Raw genomic sequence first — 19,352 nt, 5'->3', positions numbered from 1 at the left:
GGCTGATGTCTAGAGAATTTTGTTTTCTGGGTTTTTGTTTTCATCAGTTGGCACAGCATATCCAATGCAACAGACTAAACAAAATAAGAAACAGAGGAAAGAGAAAATAAGACAGAGAGAAGAAAGGAGGAAGAAAAAGAATAGACATGGTTAAAATGCAACACTGCAAATTCCATGGAAGCAGAATCCTCAAAAATGACAAAACACTCCTCTCAAATTAAAACTAATTAATCAAAATTAACATTAGCAACAGTGCCTTCAACGTTTTCATAATACTGCATTGAACATGGCAATATGACACTCCTTTAAGAGTATGAAAACAAAATGGAGCCAGTTAACTAAAGAGGAAAAAACAACTCAGCATAAAATACATGTTATCATGTTTACTCCAGGGACACCGTATAACAGTTTATTACTTCTTAATGTCTTTTATTCTTCAGAGAGAAAGTGATTCTTTTGATATTACAAACCTATATTGGATTTATCTATTTCTACTTTCTATCCCCATTCAGCTCATGATGTTTTTGGGTAGCTGGAAAAAGGATTTCATGATGACAGTCCACTACATTTTGCCAGTCCTCTCTGATTTTAAATATCCAGAAACCACCACTCCAGTGCATCGAGACTTAGCTGTTTCTTTGCTTCCACATGTGGAAGAAGCAGCCAACTTTCAGTGATCAAAAGGCAGGAAAACAAACATATTTTATATACAAGCCACATTTATTGAAAAATGATCAGTGTAATACTTCATGGATATTCTTAACATAAATGTTGTTACAAGCATTAAACGAGACACTAAAACATGTAAGCACACGGGTTTTCAATATATATATATATATTTATATTTCTTCGTATAAAGAAAATTACAAGCCAATAAGGATGCAAATTACATCACTGTTATGTAATGACATGAGACCTTTAGCAAAATTGGGATCCAGGTTTTTCAAGACAGCATACAAGTAGGCAAAAAACTAACCTAAAAAAAGGCCACAATTCTGAAGCTGCAAGCCTTCTTCCCTTCTATTTATTCCAGCACCATTTATTTTTCTCTTATACCCTAATATTTCAACACCCAGCCATTTTCCCCAGCCAGTGGCCAGACTCGAGTGGTGGTGGTGGTTTCAATTTCTGTTCCTTTCCATGCCAGTGGTGACCAGCTGCAGTTGAGTCCATTGGCAAGGCAGATTTTCAAAGAAGCGAACGTGTAGTACAGAAAAGCTGCAAGTGGCTCCCAAAGTACTAGTTGGCCATGTATGACATACAGGTGCCAGGTTTTGACATTAGGTCTGGATGCCGCCCAACAAGAAGAGGGTTAGAGAATTGCACTGTGCTGCTATGCCCCCCCTCCCAGTCAACATAGCTAGTCCAAATCTAGTTTGAGAGTGGGAAAAGAAAGAAAAAAGTAGTAAAATAAAATAATCAGACAGCAGTACAGATATGAGGAGGGGATTCTCATCATAAGGCCTTCCTTCAAGAAGACAAATGGTTTCCATCTCCCTCATATTGGATCCACTTTGATATGGGAAAATGCACTCCCTGCCTATTGCAAAAATCTTTTGCAGTGGTCTAGAGGACATATCTTCATGAATTGGTAGAGAATACTTGCATCAACCCAGCTGGCTCAAAATTCACAGGTCTTTTTTGTTTAAAACTGATTTAAGAAAACTAAGCTGTTCACTTTTTCTTTTTTTCTTTTTTATAAAAAGAATTTCACTATTTTTACTTATTTATCTGAGTTAATGACAACTTTGCAACCACTTGTACAAGCGTTTAACTTCTTACAATATGAACACTCCCACTGTAGTAAGGAAAGAGCTATAAGGACTGTAAAGTTACACTTTTGTTACAACCCAGAACCTAGAAGTGCTACGTTATCTGGCCAGGACTTTCTGCCATTTTCCTATACAGTAGCACAACATACAAGTATTGTCTTCACCCATTTTAGGGGGTGGATTCTTTCATACAGGCACACCTTTCTGGGTCCAGTGGAAAGCGTAACTTCTAAAACACCTAGTTCTTTCAAATCTCCAGATGAGCTTTCCAGTGTAGAATATGGTGAAGCACCAATGTCCCTGGACTCTATGAAGGCAAATATGATGAATATTGTACTTGTGATACTCCAGCCCTACATCAAAAACATTACCAGAATTATCCCTGGCTTGGGGGCCATAGTTTAGACTGCCCTGTATAGCGTGTAATGTCACCTACCAGATCCACAATAGCTATCTCACTAAATGAAGACAGATTCACCATTTAAAGTGTTGGAGTCTTTTCAAATACAGCCACACCAGAGTAGGGATTATGGATATTTGAATGTTTCTGAAATAAAATATGTACTTTTAATATTAATTTAATATATTAAAATATAAATATATTAAAAATGTGCAACATACGTATTTCGAGTCAGTAATTCACAGTCACATCTGAGGAGCCCTTACAGCAAGTACTGGCTTCCCTCCACCATTCAAAACACCCAAACCAACAATGCTAGCTCAACATTTTTATTACCTTGCACAATTACTGACCCTTCCCTTATCTTGCTCAGACAATTAGGACACTCTTGCTGTGTTTCTCACAGGCTGTAAAATTCTACAACCCACTTTGATAGGCACTAGTATCCCAATTACTGTGTCAAGATACTGACATCAAGATATCTCTGAGAAACAAAAGGCTTGGATACATAAACCAGCTGCCTGCCTGTTGAGGAAAAAAACCCACCTATTTGGAAGGAAAAAACCCAAGCGCATACTGTCTAAAGGGATTGTTTCGCCATTTTGCCTACTGCAAAAGCCAATTTTATTTTTAATTTATAGAACTTTTACTGAATGGGATGCATCCATTAGGATCACCGATATTCCTCCTCCCCTGAAGTCTAGTCTGTAAGAAATGTTCTCCTCAGTAAGTCAGATGGATATGGAAAAATGATTTAAATGATTTTTAATGCACTGCATTTGTATATGAGCATTATATTAAAAAAGAAGCTTAAATACACCCTGTGCATTAGAATTTTATCATTGCAAACCAACATTAGAAAAGACTGCCATCGACTTAAAAACAAAAAAGACATTCTTATAAGTGGAAAATCAATCACCAAAACCACTAAATGTCACAGCTCAACATTCCAGAGAAGCACTGATAATTGTTAGTTATACACTGCACAAATGATATATGTCCTCAGTCAAGGAAGTAGGTGCCAGTTTTTTAGGAAACTGTACATATATTGATTTTACATTTATTTAATGTGGCTGTTGTAAGACACTTTATTCTTCTGATAAACTATGATTGCTTATCAAAAGATTCTATAATTCAAGAGAAACATTCATAACGTGTGTGAAAATGAAAACCACCAGCCCACAGAAATCATGCCCACAAAATCCAATTTTGTGGATTTATAGCAGAAAGGCATTAAACTACTGTCTTGCAGGAACAGCAGAGTAGTCACTGAAGTATAACTGGCACAGCAGTAATGATTAAGGTGACATGTCCTCCTGCCACAGCTGTTAATCAGCTTAATATCAGTTACATTATTGACATTCTTGTAATTACTTTTCCTACGGCACATTTGTGCAAAATATATTTGACTTTAATTTTGAGTATTCAAAGGTGAGCTCACTTCTCAAAATGGATGGTCAAAGTGGTGGTGCTAAACGCAGGAATTAACTCTACAGGTATCACAATTATCTCAAGTGTAATACTGAGGACTACCTGCTACCTCATTAAATATATAAATGGGTTTATTGTACCTTGCCATCTTCTGAGCAAACACCCATGTGTTCTCCACTTTCATCCAGGCTGATCTGATTTATTTTCACTGGGCTCTAGAGAAAGAAAAGAAAAGAAAGAAAAAGATTTAAAATTGACTTTAAAGTTACATCACCAACCACATGCTTTAAAGCCCCCCACACTTCCTGAGATTTATGTGTTAACGGCTGTGTAATATTTAGTTGCATGAATCAAAAAACCCCCACCGAATAGGTATTTCTATGACAATGCCAAAAGACAGCCTTCTTTCCAGCCTTTTGCCTAACCCAGAAGTTTAACATTTTTTGCACTTACATTCCTCAGGGCTCTGGAGCTCTCATGAAGTGCTGGGCTCCCAGACCTTGAGCATCTGCACCTGCACACCACAGCTGTTCGTTAAGAACCTCTCCCACTATCAAAACTCAGCATAAAACACGCTGACCGCACAGGCATCAAGGCAACTGAAAATTCTTATGGTTTGGTCTGATGGTTATACTGGTAATTATTTCTTCCTTCAAAACCCTTCTCTTGCTTTCATTTTTGCCTCTAATAGTGTTCTCAGAAGCGAGTATTAGAAGGTATTGAAGCGCAACATAGGTGTACTCATTCTTAGACAAACACTGAGAAAAGCCTGAAGACTGCTCCAATTTAATACATTTTCCTTTCCCTATCCAGATATACTTTTGGTTCTAATCTACAGGGTTATATCGCATCTGTTACTATTTACTTTAGCTTAAACATCTATCCTTACCTTAGGTACTGAGGACTAACTTATAACATCATTTGGGTAACGCGATGCATATCCTCTCGCATACAAAACCCCATCCAATTATATTCAAGTACCAAGAACCTTTTTATGTACCGTGATCCTGATTTCACCCTCTGTAACAAATATCTCATCATTTCAAGCATCATTGAAGGATCTTCACCCAAGTAAGTCTCTCTTACACATTTAAGAACAACTTTTCTTACTCTTATAGAATTTTGAACGGATTGAACCACAAAACAGATCACTTCTGTCATTCAGCATGATAAAAGAGAAATCCAACGTATGTTTGTGTGAAAAGAAAGTGTCACTGGAACAGTGCTGGAGTCATGGGGTCACATTAGATGTTACACAACTGTGCCTAAAATATCACAGGTCCTTATACACGCTATGGCAGTTGGAATTATATAAAAGCTACATCATAAAAAGTTATATAAAACACACTGTCCAGATGGACTCCCTACAGGAGATTAACTGAGGTCTTCTCACAGCCTTTGGAAAGCTTTTCCCCATAATCTTTCACACACAAAAAAATTCCAACTCAGGGAAATGAAGTCTTCCTCTCTTCCACGTTGAAAAGAATATATGCTCAAATCACATTTCATTTTCTAGAAGCTTCTTTCTAATCAAGGTTGAACAACTGAGCCCTGCACTGCAACAGTTGCCTGATGAGTTGGGAAAAGGATGCTGCCAGCCCTTTTGCTTTCCTGCTTCCTTGCGTGCAGAAGACACCACTCTTGGTCTCACTTTGTGTCACTGCAAAATGCTACATGGAAATTACTGCCTATCACAAAGTGGTCTTTCTGCTGTGCACTGTTTGCCAAAAAGTGCACTGCCGAGGAAGAAGCCAAACTAACTTGCCTTGACTTATGTGCTCCAGAAGCATTTTCAATCGCCACAGAGTGGTTATGCTGACTTGTTGTGTTTCAAAATCAGAAGCAAGCACACCACTGACAGTGCAGGCAGCTGGTGCACATTCCCCAGCTGCGCTCCTCTTGACCTCCTCTTTGGGGGGTGTCAGCTGAGGAGCACAGCTCAAACACATCAGCCTGCTGGTGTGGTCAACATCCTTGTGAAAGCTCTAATTCGCAGATGCTATACCCACAGTTGGCCAATTCCAATGCTGGAGGATGCTGAGTAAGGCAAGAAGTGTCTGTTGTCAGTCTCACCTTCTAGAAGCTTCATAAAAGTTGCTAGCATGCACTTTTATTCGTGCCTTACATTGAAAATGCCTTTCTAAACTTCTGTTTTGCTCATCAAGGTGCAAGAGAATATTTTATCTCTATCTAGGCAGGGAGAAAAAAGAAATGCCAGCACATCTCCACCATTTCCTCTACAATGAGAAACACCTCTGGCCCTCTGAAAGGACAAGCACAGAAAGTTCAACTGAGTTAATCATGGAAGTGGCATGGTTTTTTGTTCTGGGCTGCATCTAAGTTGCCATTGCCACAACTTTCTCACAAAGGTTCTTCTCTTCTTTTATTACTCTGCAATTGGAAAGGCAAAAGGTCCACCTTGATTAGCCCCACCTTGACCCAGGATTATATGCTATGTTACAGTGTTCAATTGGCCATGTTCTTCTCATCTCTCCAGCACCTACATAGGCCATCAGGGCTGACATGACAGCAGCAGTAAACTTAGCAGCACTCCTGTGTGATGGGCCTTTTTGGAGACACTCTACTGCAACAAAGCCCAAGACAAAAAGAAACAAAACACGACACACCAGAAGAGTCAACAGCTCAATCCTACAGTCCACACCCTTCCCATTTTGCTGCCAAATGGCTTTGATAAAGTTTGATGCTGAAAAAAGGAAGTACAGGAAAATAGGCAAGGTAGACCATGTAAGTTATCTTCACGTAAAAGTTGAAGGCGAGGAGCAGGATGATGGAATTTATCTGTCATGCTACGGTTTGAAAGCCACGTGGCATACTTTGGAGATTAAATGTGTGATTGCACTCAGGTAACCAAAGAGTGCCTAGCAAGGCAAAACCTCTCCTTATATACACGCAGAATGTTGTGGGTGGGGGAAGAGGTGATTCCACAGTATTTGCATTTTTCCCACATTCAAAATTGCGCACAATACTTCAGAACTGTTTGTTAAGTAGAAATTTGATGATACAGCATTTCATAACACTGTATATAACTGGCAACTTGTTACAAGTCTTCTGCTATGCCCAACATCTCTATCACTTGCTTCTAACTTTTCCTTTCTCCAATTCTTTTTTTCCTGTTGTCTGCACTATACACAGATCACAATCAGGGAAGACAAATAAATTCAATTAAAAGCAGACCTGCGCACACAAACCTCCAGCTAAGTTCCAACAGGAGACGCTATTCTAGATGATGTACACAAGGCAAAGCAAACATAGAGTAATTCTTTTTCAGCACCCAAGTTGAATCGGCACTATTGGCTACTAGCCTATTCACCGACTTTACCAATCAGAACTTTCTGTGGAGCTCAGAAAGTGATGATAGACCATGAACTTAAAAACGGTCAAGGCCAAATATTAAATGCATTTTAAAATAAAGTTCTAGCAAGAATAGCTCGTTCAGAGTTGAATAACAGTCAAGCCTACCATTTCCAGAATTACATTCCACCAGAAAGCTGTTTAAGATTTGTATCTAAAACTATCCAGGAAATCAGAAATAAAAGACCACAGATAAAATTGGTACATGTGTTATCTAAACCAAAGTGTTTCTTCTAGAATCAGCTCCAATTCATCTTTTCATATCAATTATTTTTATAAATGTACTGCTGTGCCAGTCAGCAAAGTTATTTACCATTTCAAATTTAGTTGTATTTATACCCTGCCAAGACCCAGTGGATAATTTTGGTATTTCAGAAAAGACGAACACAAATAATTTTGTGAGTTACCCTCCCTCACCCTGCTTATATTAATTTTTTTTTAATTAAACTTTATTAACTCAGCCATGGAGTTAAACTGCCTTTCCCTGTGGTTTTTTTAAACCTTATTCCAGCTAACCCACTTAAGAGTTTATTTTGCCTGGCAAAAGAAAATAGCTTTTGGTTTTTACAGTACAGAGGATAAATGTACTTCCTGCAACATGCACCTTTACAGGTCGACAAAAGATGAAGAATCACTCAAGGTTAGAGAGGACACAGGTAATCACTAACTCATTGCAATCTGGAGGACTGATCATTCGATACAGTCAGAACCAGGATACGCTCTGGGGTTTGGTCAGGTGACTGTTTTAAAGGTATTTTAAATGGGTGAGGAAAAAACCTGTCCAAATTTACAAGCATTATATTTAAAAAAAAAAAAAATTAAGAATTACAACAGCAATCTGAGATCAAAGCGTCAATCTAAAAATCGGGAACATATAATCCCTGTAAATACTACTCAATTAAGAGATGATCTAATCTTAAACCCCATGCCATAAAATCACAGGCAGCTGCATATAAAATTTTGAGGAAATTAATAATAATTATGTAAGTAGCACTACATTGGGTAATCTTTTTTTTAATCTAATCAGGACACCTATCTTCAGGCTAAACAAGTAAAAACACACAACAACTTTGTGGTCACAATGATACTTCCAGTACTGTATAAATAATAGTAACACATATAGTATTTCTAAAGCAACATAATTCAAATCTGGCAAGAAGGAGGATCCTGTTAGTTATGAAGGGAAATACACTGAAATGATTAACCTGGGAACAGCTTCAGAATTTCATAAAGTGTGGAAGTTCTGGCAAAGAAGGAAGAAACGCCTTCAGCTGAATTTCCATTAGCTGCAGTTTTCTTTCTGATGGAGACATGTTTGGAATTCTGGGCAACATAAGTAAGTTTGACTGTTCAAAATCAATAATGTCAAGCTGACACTATAGAACAAAAAAATGTTACCTTAATGGAAGAAAAAAAAGTTTAGGGAGAGGGAGAAAAAGCTAGCAGGCACCTTGCACATAAAGATCTAAACGCAGGCTTTTGCAAAATCCTAAATTTAAAGGAAAGGAGAATCAAGTATCTACCAACAAATGTACCTCATGTGATAATCAATTACCTAATGTAAAATGCTTGAAATAAACACACTTAGTATGGATTATGTCAGCTCTTCAATTAGGAGTAAATTCACAGCCACTCAGAAAGCTTCTTTTAATTGTGTTCTTTGTGGCAACTCCTCCTCCCCTGACACTCATCATCAACCCACCTTATACTATCAGTCCCCCAATGGTGAACCTGAGAAATCAATCTGCTAATGTATAATTTGTAAAGCTTCTCTGACTAACAAATGGATAATTGATTCTTTCACAAATGCTGCATCCCAATGGATACGAAGTGGATGAACAAGAAACATAAGACTGGATTTCACTCCAATTCTGTGAGAAATACAATATTTACAAGCTAGGAATCTAAACGTTTTAATAGTTGCCTGTGACTTCATGCCTTTTAGCCACGGTTAGCAGGCAAGCAACACACACATTAGGAGTGTGAAAAGCAAAGCTGTGTTCGACCATACTTGCAGCAAGGCTCATTTTACTTCAAGAGGTTCCCATCACTAATACAACCCACTTAAGCAGCGTTTTCATCCATTCTTTAAGAAGAATTTTCAGAAACTTTTCCTAAATTAACCCAAACATTTTTATTTATCTATCTCTACATACACTCATATATAGATACTCAAAGAAGAAAAACATCCCTAGGTCTTTTCTGCTACATTAATATCAATCTGGATCTACATAGCCACTATGTAGCTGCTCTCCATACTAAGGCAAATTGTATGTATACAGAGTTTGAATAGTAATAAAAATAATTAAAAAAATTGTGTCTCACAAGTGCCTTTTTTCATTTATTCACGTGTTCCCATCTGCATGACTTTCACATAAACAAGCATATAAAACTCCAATGTACAGCAATATGACCAATCAACCCACTGCTTAAAATGTTAGCCCACTGGAATAAGGACTATCACTTTTATGCTTGTATTATTTCTGCCATGGTGGAGGTATCCAAGTGCAAAATACTGATTTGTAAACAGAAATTGCCTCAGTTATTGTCATGACTAAGCTAAGAACCTCTAAAAGTACAAGCCTTGCTCTAGGTAGGATGAGAAATTTGCTTTGAACAGAGCCCAAACTCTTCAGCTTTTACATCCACAAATCAGATGTTCTATATGCATCGACACCAATGGGTTATGAGAAACAGACAATGCCTTTAAGACTATTGGGGGGGGGGGAAAACTTAGGCAAGTACTAAATGTTCTCCTTCTCCAAGGGTGCCTTTCCAATCCGAAATGATAAACTCAACCCACCTAGAAGAAAGTCTAATTTACTTAACTTGTCAAAAAAGCAGTTCTACTTTTCAGGGCCTTTTCCTTGGGGATGTGATAGGAGGTGGCAGCAAATAAACCGGATAGTGAGAGAGTCTTCAACTATTTAAAAAAAAAAAAAAAAAAAACAAAAAAAAGAAAAGGAAGGTGTGCAACAGCTAAGCACAAGTGTATTACACGCTGTTTGTCCCATCTGTTTTGACTTCAGAACACTGATGCCCAGACATCTCTTGTACTGAGGAACTACCTTTAAAAGAAAGAAATTGAACCCATGCACTTTTCTTGCCCCAGATGCTAGTGTTGCACTGACATGCATATTTTGCATATTTGTAGAGTTTTACTGATACAATAGAGGGAATAGCAACTCAGAAAAGCAAATTCTGAACTGTATCATGGTTTACCCCTAAGAAGGTAAAAGTACACACATACCTATGTGTTTATACACAACTGAAAAATATAATGTAGTAACACAAAGGTTTAAATTGAAAAGGCAGCTTTAAAAGTTACAGAATAAGCTATTCACCAGTGCCTGCAACAGATGTAGTATACTTTGAATTTACAACACTTAAATTTTCATTTGATGAAAATTTACTAATATCCACACCAAAGAGGTTTTGTTCAACAATACTAGCAGCCAAATTCTGATAAGTAAGTGAGGATTCCTGCTCCAGTGCTTTTCCTATAACACTCTTGAATCTGTCATTCTCCAAATGAAAAATGGGAGATTATATTGGTTAGAAGAAAAGGGAGGGGGGGAAGCTGGGGAGAGTGACAAGGTCTGGGACACAGAACAATAACAACATTAAGTTTTATTTTGTCTGCGGGAAGGCAGACCTTGCCTACAAAAAAGAAAGATCTCAAAAGCTTGTCTAAAACTAAGGGAATATCAGGACAAGGAATCTCTCATATATAGGCTGAGAAAGTGAGAAAGACCAAAAAGCCTACAGTGATTTCAATATTTTCCACATCAGTGAATCCCTTAATCTTGTTTGTCAACTACAGGGACTAAGAAAAAAAAACACAAAACCGTCCAAGGAAAAAAAAATTAACAAGGGATCTCCCTAAATCTGTAGTACTTGCTAGATAATCAGAATGCTTGTCTAGGAATGATAGAACTATTACTGAAAACAAATCTATATTGAAAGGCTACACTGCTTTCTCGCAGAGTTTAACCGTTAGCTAATTCCTGACGGATCCAGAGTAGAATCTCTTTTCTATTAAAACACTGGCATGTAAGGAGATATCCTCCCGGGAGCTCTGTGCTAAAGTAAACAAATTACTCCCATTTCCTCCTCTCCCCAGGTCCCCTTCACCATCCGCTGTATAACTGTAGGGCTTCAACAATGGTACATCCTAAACCTGCCTCTACTTCTTTCTTGCTATCTGTGTATTAAAGCCATCTGAGAATACGAAGCAATATCCCCCATCACACACCATGGAGAGGGCTGAAGTACACGTCGGGGGCTGAGGAAGGGCTGCAGGTGATGACTCCATACACCTTACTCGGAAGGCCCAACACAGCATGGGAGAAGACTATAGCAGGCAATCTGGAGGTTCACCTCACTGATTTCTCTAACTGCTTTCTTTTCAGAACAGCTCCCCAAGCACAATGAACTTGGAGAATGCATCATTGAGCATTAACTTTCCACACAGGCTACTGAATTATAAATTGGTCTTTGAAGGACAATCCAAAAAAATGTATCTAAACCTCTGAGGATGAAAATTACTGGGGCGCTTTCACAGCTTGTTTCTAACAGAATACCACCACCACTGTCATTAATGTTTTTAACAGGATTTCGTAGAATTCTAGCCCCTGAAGTAGAAAGTATGAGATCTTTCTCCATTTCTTGATATGCCACATTTCAGAGACGTTACTGATGAGAGAGGCCAACCAGGTCATACAGCACAAGTTCTTGTCAGGACAGTTTTCTTTTTAGAGATTATTTTATTGGTGCTTTGACCAAACAACTGTTAAAGAAGGAAAGAGGCTCTTGACTATTCTTCTCAGGGGTCATGCATTGTTGTGCCAACATCATTTCCAGGAAGGTTTTCACCAAGCCATGCCGCTCATCCCCCTCCCTGACCTAACACAGGACAGAGGACATGACCATACGGAGCCTAGCATCCCTGCTTCTCCGCACATTCCATTACGTGGGCATATGCCATTATGTAGCCATTATTTTCTCCACAACTACATAGTCGTCTTCCTTCTGTCAGCTCCTGCAATGGAAAACTGCACCAAGTATTTTTTCCAGTTATTTTAGCCTGTCAACTATTCCACTACAGACAATGATCCCAACCCGATGGCTACTGAAATCAGTGAAAAGATCTCTCACTGATGGAATCAGACAGCAGCAGAAATATTATAAGGGAAGGTATTCCCTTCCCTGGCTGAAAACGACGTAACTAGTCATATTCCTGGCATAGTTAAATATTACACTGGGTGATCAATGCTGAAGTCCAGCCAATAGCTAGAGCTCAAGTGCCGTTTTCCATGTAAACATTCAGTTATCAACACTGGCATAGATTGGCATAAGTCAGAGCTATATGCAATAATAAATAAATTTTCTGCTTAATGAAAGCATTGTATTCTCTTTGGACGCTGTTGTGGTTTAACCCCAGCCGGCAACTAAGCACCACGCAGCCGCTTGCTCACTCCCACCGGGATGGGGGAGAGAATCGGAAGGGTAAAAGTGAGAGAACACGTGGGTTGAGATAAAGACAGTTTAATAGGTAAAGCAAAAGCCACGCATGCAAGCAAAGCAAAACAAGGAATTCGTTCGCTACTTCCCATCAGCAGGTAGGTGTTCAGCCATCTCCAGGAAAGGAGGACTCCATCACGCGTAATGGGAAGACAAGTAACTCCGAATGTCCCCCCTTCCTTCTTCTTCCCCCAGCTTTATATGCTGAGCATGACGTCATACGGTATGGGATATCCCTTTGGTCAGTTGGGGTCAGCTGTCCCAGCTGTGTGCCCTCCCAGCTTCTTGTGCACCCCCACCCACTCGCTGGTGGGGTGGGGTGAGAAGCAGCAAAGGCCTTGGCTCTGTGTAAGCTCTGCTCAGCAGCAACTAAAACATCCCTGTGTTATCAACACCGTTTCCAGCACAAATCCAAAACATAGCCCCATACCAGCTACTGTGAAGAAAATTAACTCCATCCCAGCCCGAACCAGCACAGACACCAACTCTGGAACTTCCTTTATTTGCAATATATCATCTGGGGAAGTCTCACAAACCCATCAGAGATACTCAACAATGATGAACGTTGAGTGTCTGATTCTTGACAGGATCCTAAAAACATCTGCAAATCAAAAAGATGGGGGAAGAGGGAGGAGAGTACTCACACAAGTAGAAACTATGGATCATGAAGTACACTGTAACTTACTGTAAGTGGCATATTGTATGCCATAGCCTCATTGTGACAGTAAGATAAGGAAAGCTAAATGTGAAGACGAATTGATCCTGTGCAACTTCCTCAACGCATTTACATACAAAGAGGCTCTATTTCAATACCAGCGAAGTGTAGACATGATTGCTTATAATAAACTTTAAATAAAGTAGATCAAAAAAGCAAACAGATTCATTCATTCCTCCATCTTTACACTGCTCATATTTCACAGCTCCTATCTTCAAAACTGCCAAGACTTGCAGCAACTACAGACTTCAAGTAGCAGCCAGTTTAGGGTTACAGTGGTGAACCTTCCAACACCAAAACACTGATTTCTGAAATTTCTTTTACTTTTATTTCTCTGTGTCACAGGACAGTGAGTGGAACTAGCTTCCTCAGCAGCATCACAGTGGAGATGGCCAGCTTGAAAGTACCTACTTTTGTTAACCAAGACTGGTCAAATCTGGACTGTCCATGTTTAGCATTCCATCAGGAGTGCAATAAACAACTGCTATACACACTGTCATGTCTTTTAAAACAAGTAAGTCTCATCCTTCAGAAAGGAATCTTTATTAGATTTTCAAAGTTCATTATCAATAATATCTTAACCCCTATGGGAAAAAATACTTAGTTTTGCTTTCATGTTTTGTTCATCATATTATGCCCCTGTTATGTCATTCTGTGTTTTCAGTAGTGCTGCATTTTTATTGTTAATGCAAACAAAGGGCTGTAGCTCTATCATTAATGTCAACTTGTATAAAAAACATTGTCCTCTAGAACTCAGTTGCTTCGGACTTTCTAACTAGGAAAACATTTTCTAATGCAAATAATATTTTATTAATGCCAGAACTCTGAGTAATTCTGACAAGCAAACTGCTATTATTTTGTATATGTGCATGCAAGTGCCTGCCTTCTGTATAGAGGAAAATGCCATCCAGGTATAATATGCCATTTGAAAGCAAAACAGCTCTAGGAATCAGCAGTATACTAGCTTCTTAGGAATCAAACCTTCCAAACCTTCCCTATGCTTTTAAAGGTTGTTTGGGTTTAGAAAACGCACGTCTGCGTTATCAGTCTTTTATGAAAAGACTTCATCAGTGATGAATACCAACAAGTAGTGAAAGACAGAACAATCTAGCAGCATCTAGTCTTTCTCGTCAGGAGCTAAGCCTTTGGAAGGCACAGAAAAGTATGGTCCTTATTTAACAGTTGTTTGAAATTTGTTGGGAGTCTTTTGAGCTTTATTTTAAGAGCCAATTACACTCTAGAAAAATAATCTTTTGCTTAAATCAGAGATGAAAAAAATATTATTGTGCATGGTTGTTTAATACATCTTTAAAATTAGACACTATGTTTCCATGTTTTTCTTAAAAGCAAATAAACTTTGTTGCCTAATATTGTTGTCAAATTATGGTGCATAGGGCAATTTTTTAGAGAAAAGGTCAGTAACAGTTGCAAACACAAATTACATTTTCTAAATAATCACAAGATGTAGTATGCATTCAAACAGCAAATGTTACCAAACCTGGATAGTGAAAGAGTTAGAAGAAAAGAAAAGAAAAAAAAGAATTGTTTTGATGATTTTGGTGTTTCTGCATACTGTCACAAATAATTTTCTTCGAAAATGTTTGAAAATGCCACATGTAAATTCACTTAGCAAAATTACAGTAAGGTCCTCTACTTGATCTTTCACAAAAATAGACTCAGTTCCTATAAGGTCTGATAAAAAAAAAAACCAAACCATTAGAAACTTTGCCCTTTCATTGACCAACAATGCTGTATTAAATACTATAGTAGTAATGTCCTTCATGTTTGGCATTCTCCCATAATGAGATATTTTTCTCCCTAGAATTTTCCAGATTTCAGGGTTTTTTTGAGAAAACACACAGAATATAATAGGATCCTACCAAGTCAAAAGAAACTGAACTATTTGCTATGTCTATACAAAACAGTATTCAGTCACAGCCCTTTACCTCATTAAGGGGTGACATTAACAAACTCTTGTTGAAATCTGTGACATTAAAGAGGGCTGCTAAGGTACCTTAAACATCATACCTTTAGAGCTGGTCATGAAATGCAACTGACAGACAACAGGATACCACTCTGTAGAAAAGTGATTGATGCTGGAGAACAAAAAGGAAACTTCTTCCTACGCTTCTATGTTAAAAAACAGGAAAAACAATATGCGTTTGGAGACTAATGAAGTTGTGGAAAGATCCTTCAGCCTAAGGATGGGGCTGACATCCTTCTCAAAAGAAGGTACAAGGGCAACATAGCTGCTAGTGAAAAGTTCAAAAGAGAAGGAAGAAACAGCTGCAGTCCCAGAAACACCTGATATAGTACTTAGGCTAAATGGAATTAATTTAATCTACAGCATACATGTTGCTGTTTGTGACTGCAAAAGCATGTGTTTGACTTATATGAGCTAACAGCATTCAAGAAATAAATGGCTGGACCACACAAGACCTTCTGTAGCTGAACCCATACTACCAACTAAACTTTTTACATTATTCTGCACTAAGCTACAGAGTTATTGCAAGCTACAAGCTTGAAAGAACAATTGAATGAAATGGTCATGCTTTCCTCAGTTTTGAGCTTATAAAAATTAATCATGCATGATACTACAATTGTTTAAAACTCCCATATTTCATCCATATTCCAAGCAACATTTCCAGTAATAACGAATGCCTTCCACATCCATCTGATCTCTTTGTTTAAATAAAAGTTTAGGCAATGTGCTTTTCAAAGGAAAGTTAGATACAGTGGGTACAAAGAAGATGTGCAAAACATCTATGAGAGTTTTTTTGGTTTCAGTTGTGTTGGACAAGAAACTTTTCTAGACCTATGGAATAACGGCCCTGACACCACAATCTTTGCTGGTCTAGGCAAGCTACGTCACTTCTCATCCAGTAACAGAGAGACCCAGGTACACCATGATTCTTGCCAAGGAAGGGTCCTAATCTTCAATAGCTCCACAGTTCCCACTGGAAACACTCCAGGTCACAAACAACCCAATAAGCACAGTATCAGAACAAACATCATAAGACATACTTTCCAAGCCTTTATAACATCCAAAAAGCCAGACTCAAAAGGCCATCTGAGTTAGTCCCACAACTACTGTAAAAACCTCTGGATTTCCAAATCATCTGCAGTTAAAATGAAAAGACGGGTAGAGAGAAGCAGAAGAAGGGTTATTAAAATGGGTGTAGACATCCAAGTCTTAAGAGCAAATTCCCAAAGGATGTCACTTTTCTCCAGTTTTTCCATTGTGCAGAGCTAGGGGTTAACTTAACCCTAGCCATAGGGTTTAAGCCATAGGACTACACCACCAATTTGGGTGGGAGGTCCCATGGAGGGGAAGGAAGCCTGTCCCCTGCACAGACACTCACTCGCTCCTAACAAAACCTTAATTTTTACTTTGTTTTTTGGAGACTACATTTATAGCAGCATGCTTGGTTTTGTACAAAACACAGGGTTTCAGCTTCAAATTTAACAGGTGCAGTGACACCCTGCAAATACTAACACACAGCTACCCAGATCTTTACTCTAAATTCTGTTGCTTCATTTCATTTCCAGACTAAGTCTTCTTTCATAGTCTGACAGTGACAACTAAAATGATGTAGTTAAAGTAATAAACAGGGAATTTTAAGTAGCCTGTCAAAATAAGTGACATTTGTATCATCTTAGTCTTAAACTCTCATGCAAAGTTCCATTCAAAGTAACTTCCTCGTTATACAATCAAATGCTAAAAGTTACCTTCCCCATTGAAAGATGCTGCATTATCTCTCACAGCAGTTAGTGGGCTCCGCATCATTTCCAGCAACAGCATTTAGTGCTTAACAACAGCTGCTTCTTCATTAGGAAATACGCTTTTCTTGTTAGCAATTAAACTCTTTCAAAAGCACATCAAGTCAACAGAAACCTCTAACATTTTGTTTTCAACCTGCTGAGGTATCAGCAAAACCAACAGGCCACGGACTGACCTTCAAGCAAGCAACACACTTGCTCCAGAGGCTGGCGAGTGCTGTAACTTTAATAGACCCAAGGGCAACAATACCACCATGGAAGGAACTCCCCTTTAATTTTTCAAGGTAGCAGAGATGACCTAGTGATTTTGGATTTCTGCCACTCCAATTAAAACAAAATAAAGAAATGTTTAGTACTACACAATGTGAGACAATTAGAAAAAAATAGCGAGGCCAGGAAAGAAATAAGTGGTAAAAAGAAATGCTACGAGAAGGGGCCTCTACTTAAAGTTTCATTCTTTCTGAAATCCCAGTAGTCTTGAATAGCTCACAAATGTTGCATGCTAAAAGGACTTCAATTTCTTTCACTAATAGAAGCTTTAAAACACTATTTACATTGTTTTCTAGGCTCATGCATCACCTCTGAAACACCTCTGATGCATTAAACATTTAAATCCCCCCTAATTGTAAAATAGGCGATGTTTCCCCTTCTCACAGAATATCACTGGCACCAGCCAAGACTTCTTACCATTTTTGCTTTAAGCTTGATGTTTATTAGAAGACCAGAATAGGGGCAGGTTTTCTTGCCCTTTGAAAGGTTTTTGATTTGTTACTTAACTAAACATGTTTGTACAGCTTTCTTCATATCTTCAAGTCCTTAATCCACAAGATGTCAGTTGAGGCAATAATTATATTAATAAATTGTAGACAGTCTAAGAAGAAAAGAAAGATGGAGAGGCATTTGGAATTAACATGCTGTGAATCAGTCCTGCATCATCCTTTGTCAGTGGCATTATCAGGCTTTTTCTCCCCCTTCTTGTTGCCTTTTAGTAATAATTTTCACTGCGTTTGACACATTTAATCTCACTCAATGCACTGAACCCTAATACAAGAGAACACCAGTTTGTCAAACATACGTTATTTGAGGATGCATATCAGTTAATCTTAGGCGGCTGACATTGTCAAAGACAGCCACGCTGGCAAGAGCTAAAAACACGCTAGGCAAGAAGGGAAGAGGGATCATGCGAGAGCACAAGCGTGGCTGCCAAGATACCAGCACCACTCAAGGCTAAAGCTCCCAAATTCCTGTCTCTCAGTTCTCTCCAAGCCAAAAGTCTCCCATACCAGTTTCAAAGCACACATTTCCACTGCTGTTGACAAGAGGAGTTGCAAACCTGAAAAGACTAGTCGACTACCTGGCACAGGATCCAGCATCAGGTATTTTTAAGAGCAAGATGAGAGCAAGACTCTGTTCTGAAAAGAATTTTTAGTTGTCTATGTTAGTTTCACAGAAGCCTCTGTGAATATTTATGGGTCAAAGTAGAGCACATGATTAAGTCTTTGCAGCACTAGGGCCAGTATTTGCAATTCTGCTGCTATGGACACTAGAGAGTGAAGTCCTGAAAGGTTTTTTTAAACAACAACCAAACAAAAAAGCATGTTACAATAGCAGAACTTCTAGGGATGCCAGGCTTTACATTTTAGTGTTTCTTACAGCTGTTTTTAGCAATTTAAAGTGCTAAATGCATTCAGCCTTCAACAGGAGGGCCATCATTCAAAAATTGGCCATTTTGGAGATTATGCAACATACCTGTGCGTTTTCTCCCTCAAAGTTCACAAGAGCTGGAGTTATGATAAAGTAATTATGCTGCAAATCCTCTGAGATCAGTCTCTATTTCTGTTTTACAATTTGGCTCAAATCCAGACGTGAGCCAATATGGAAAATAAATTATTTATTATAAAAAAAAAAATTCTTATTTCTTAATTTCCAAGCCCATTTATATTATCGAACATGGTTACCTGAGATTAGGAAAGAAAAATGGAAATCAAGAGGACTATGGTGGCAGTAATGGTATTTTCTATATATACTTAATATGAACTTCCCATTAAAATAAATTTTAAAAAAGGTTAAAATAAAAACCCCTCTCTCCATTCTGGTTTATTTCACATACTAACACTATTTCGCATCTAGTGACTTTTAAAGTTTCCTGTGTATGGTTTGTTTTTTCTATTTACACAATTAACAGGCTTAGATGTATAGAAAAGTAATTAATTTTTTTATTTCCCAACTTGGCTTTAAAAAAAAACAAACAAAAAACAAAAAACAAATCCCTGAAAAATACAGATACTCAAATGCAGAACGATTCCTTGAATTACATAACTGATTTCTTCCAGACAAAGGGCTTCATGTTGCTATCCTT

General features: G+C 38.2%; 1 protein-coding gene across 7 annotated transcripts in view; it reads right to left on the bottom strand.

Moving 5' to 3' along the window:
- The window catches only part of VPS41 (VPS41 subunit of HOPS complex), a 116,176-nt gene that overhangs the window by 70,229 nt on the left and 26,595 nt on the right, over positions 1 to 19,352 (bottom strand). For all 7 annotated transcript variants that reach the window (XM_075142991.1, XM_075142990.1, XM_075142992.1 and 4 more), the window contains one exon: positions 3,744 to 3,818. In XM_075142991.1, the coding sequence (XP_074999092.1) occupies positions 3,744 to 3,818 (75 nt within the window). The remainder of the gene's footprint in view (positions 1 to 3,743; positions 3,819 to 19,352) is intronic.

The sequence above is a fragment of the Calonectris borealis genome, chromosome 2 (genome assembly GCF_964195595.1).
Source record: "Calonectris borealis chromosome 2, bCalBor7.hap1.2, whole genome shotgun sequence".
NCBI classification, from domain to species: domain Eukaryota; kingdom Metazoa; phylum Chordata; class Aves; order Procellariiformes; family Procellariidae; genus Calonectris; species Calonectris borealis.
The sequence above is the reverse complement of the archived record's forward strand: the minus strand, read 5'-3'. Positions and strand labels throughout refer to the sequence as shown.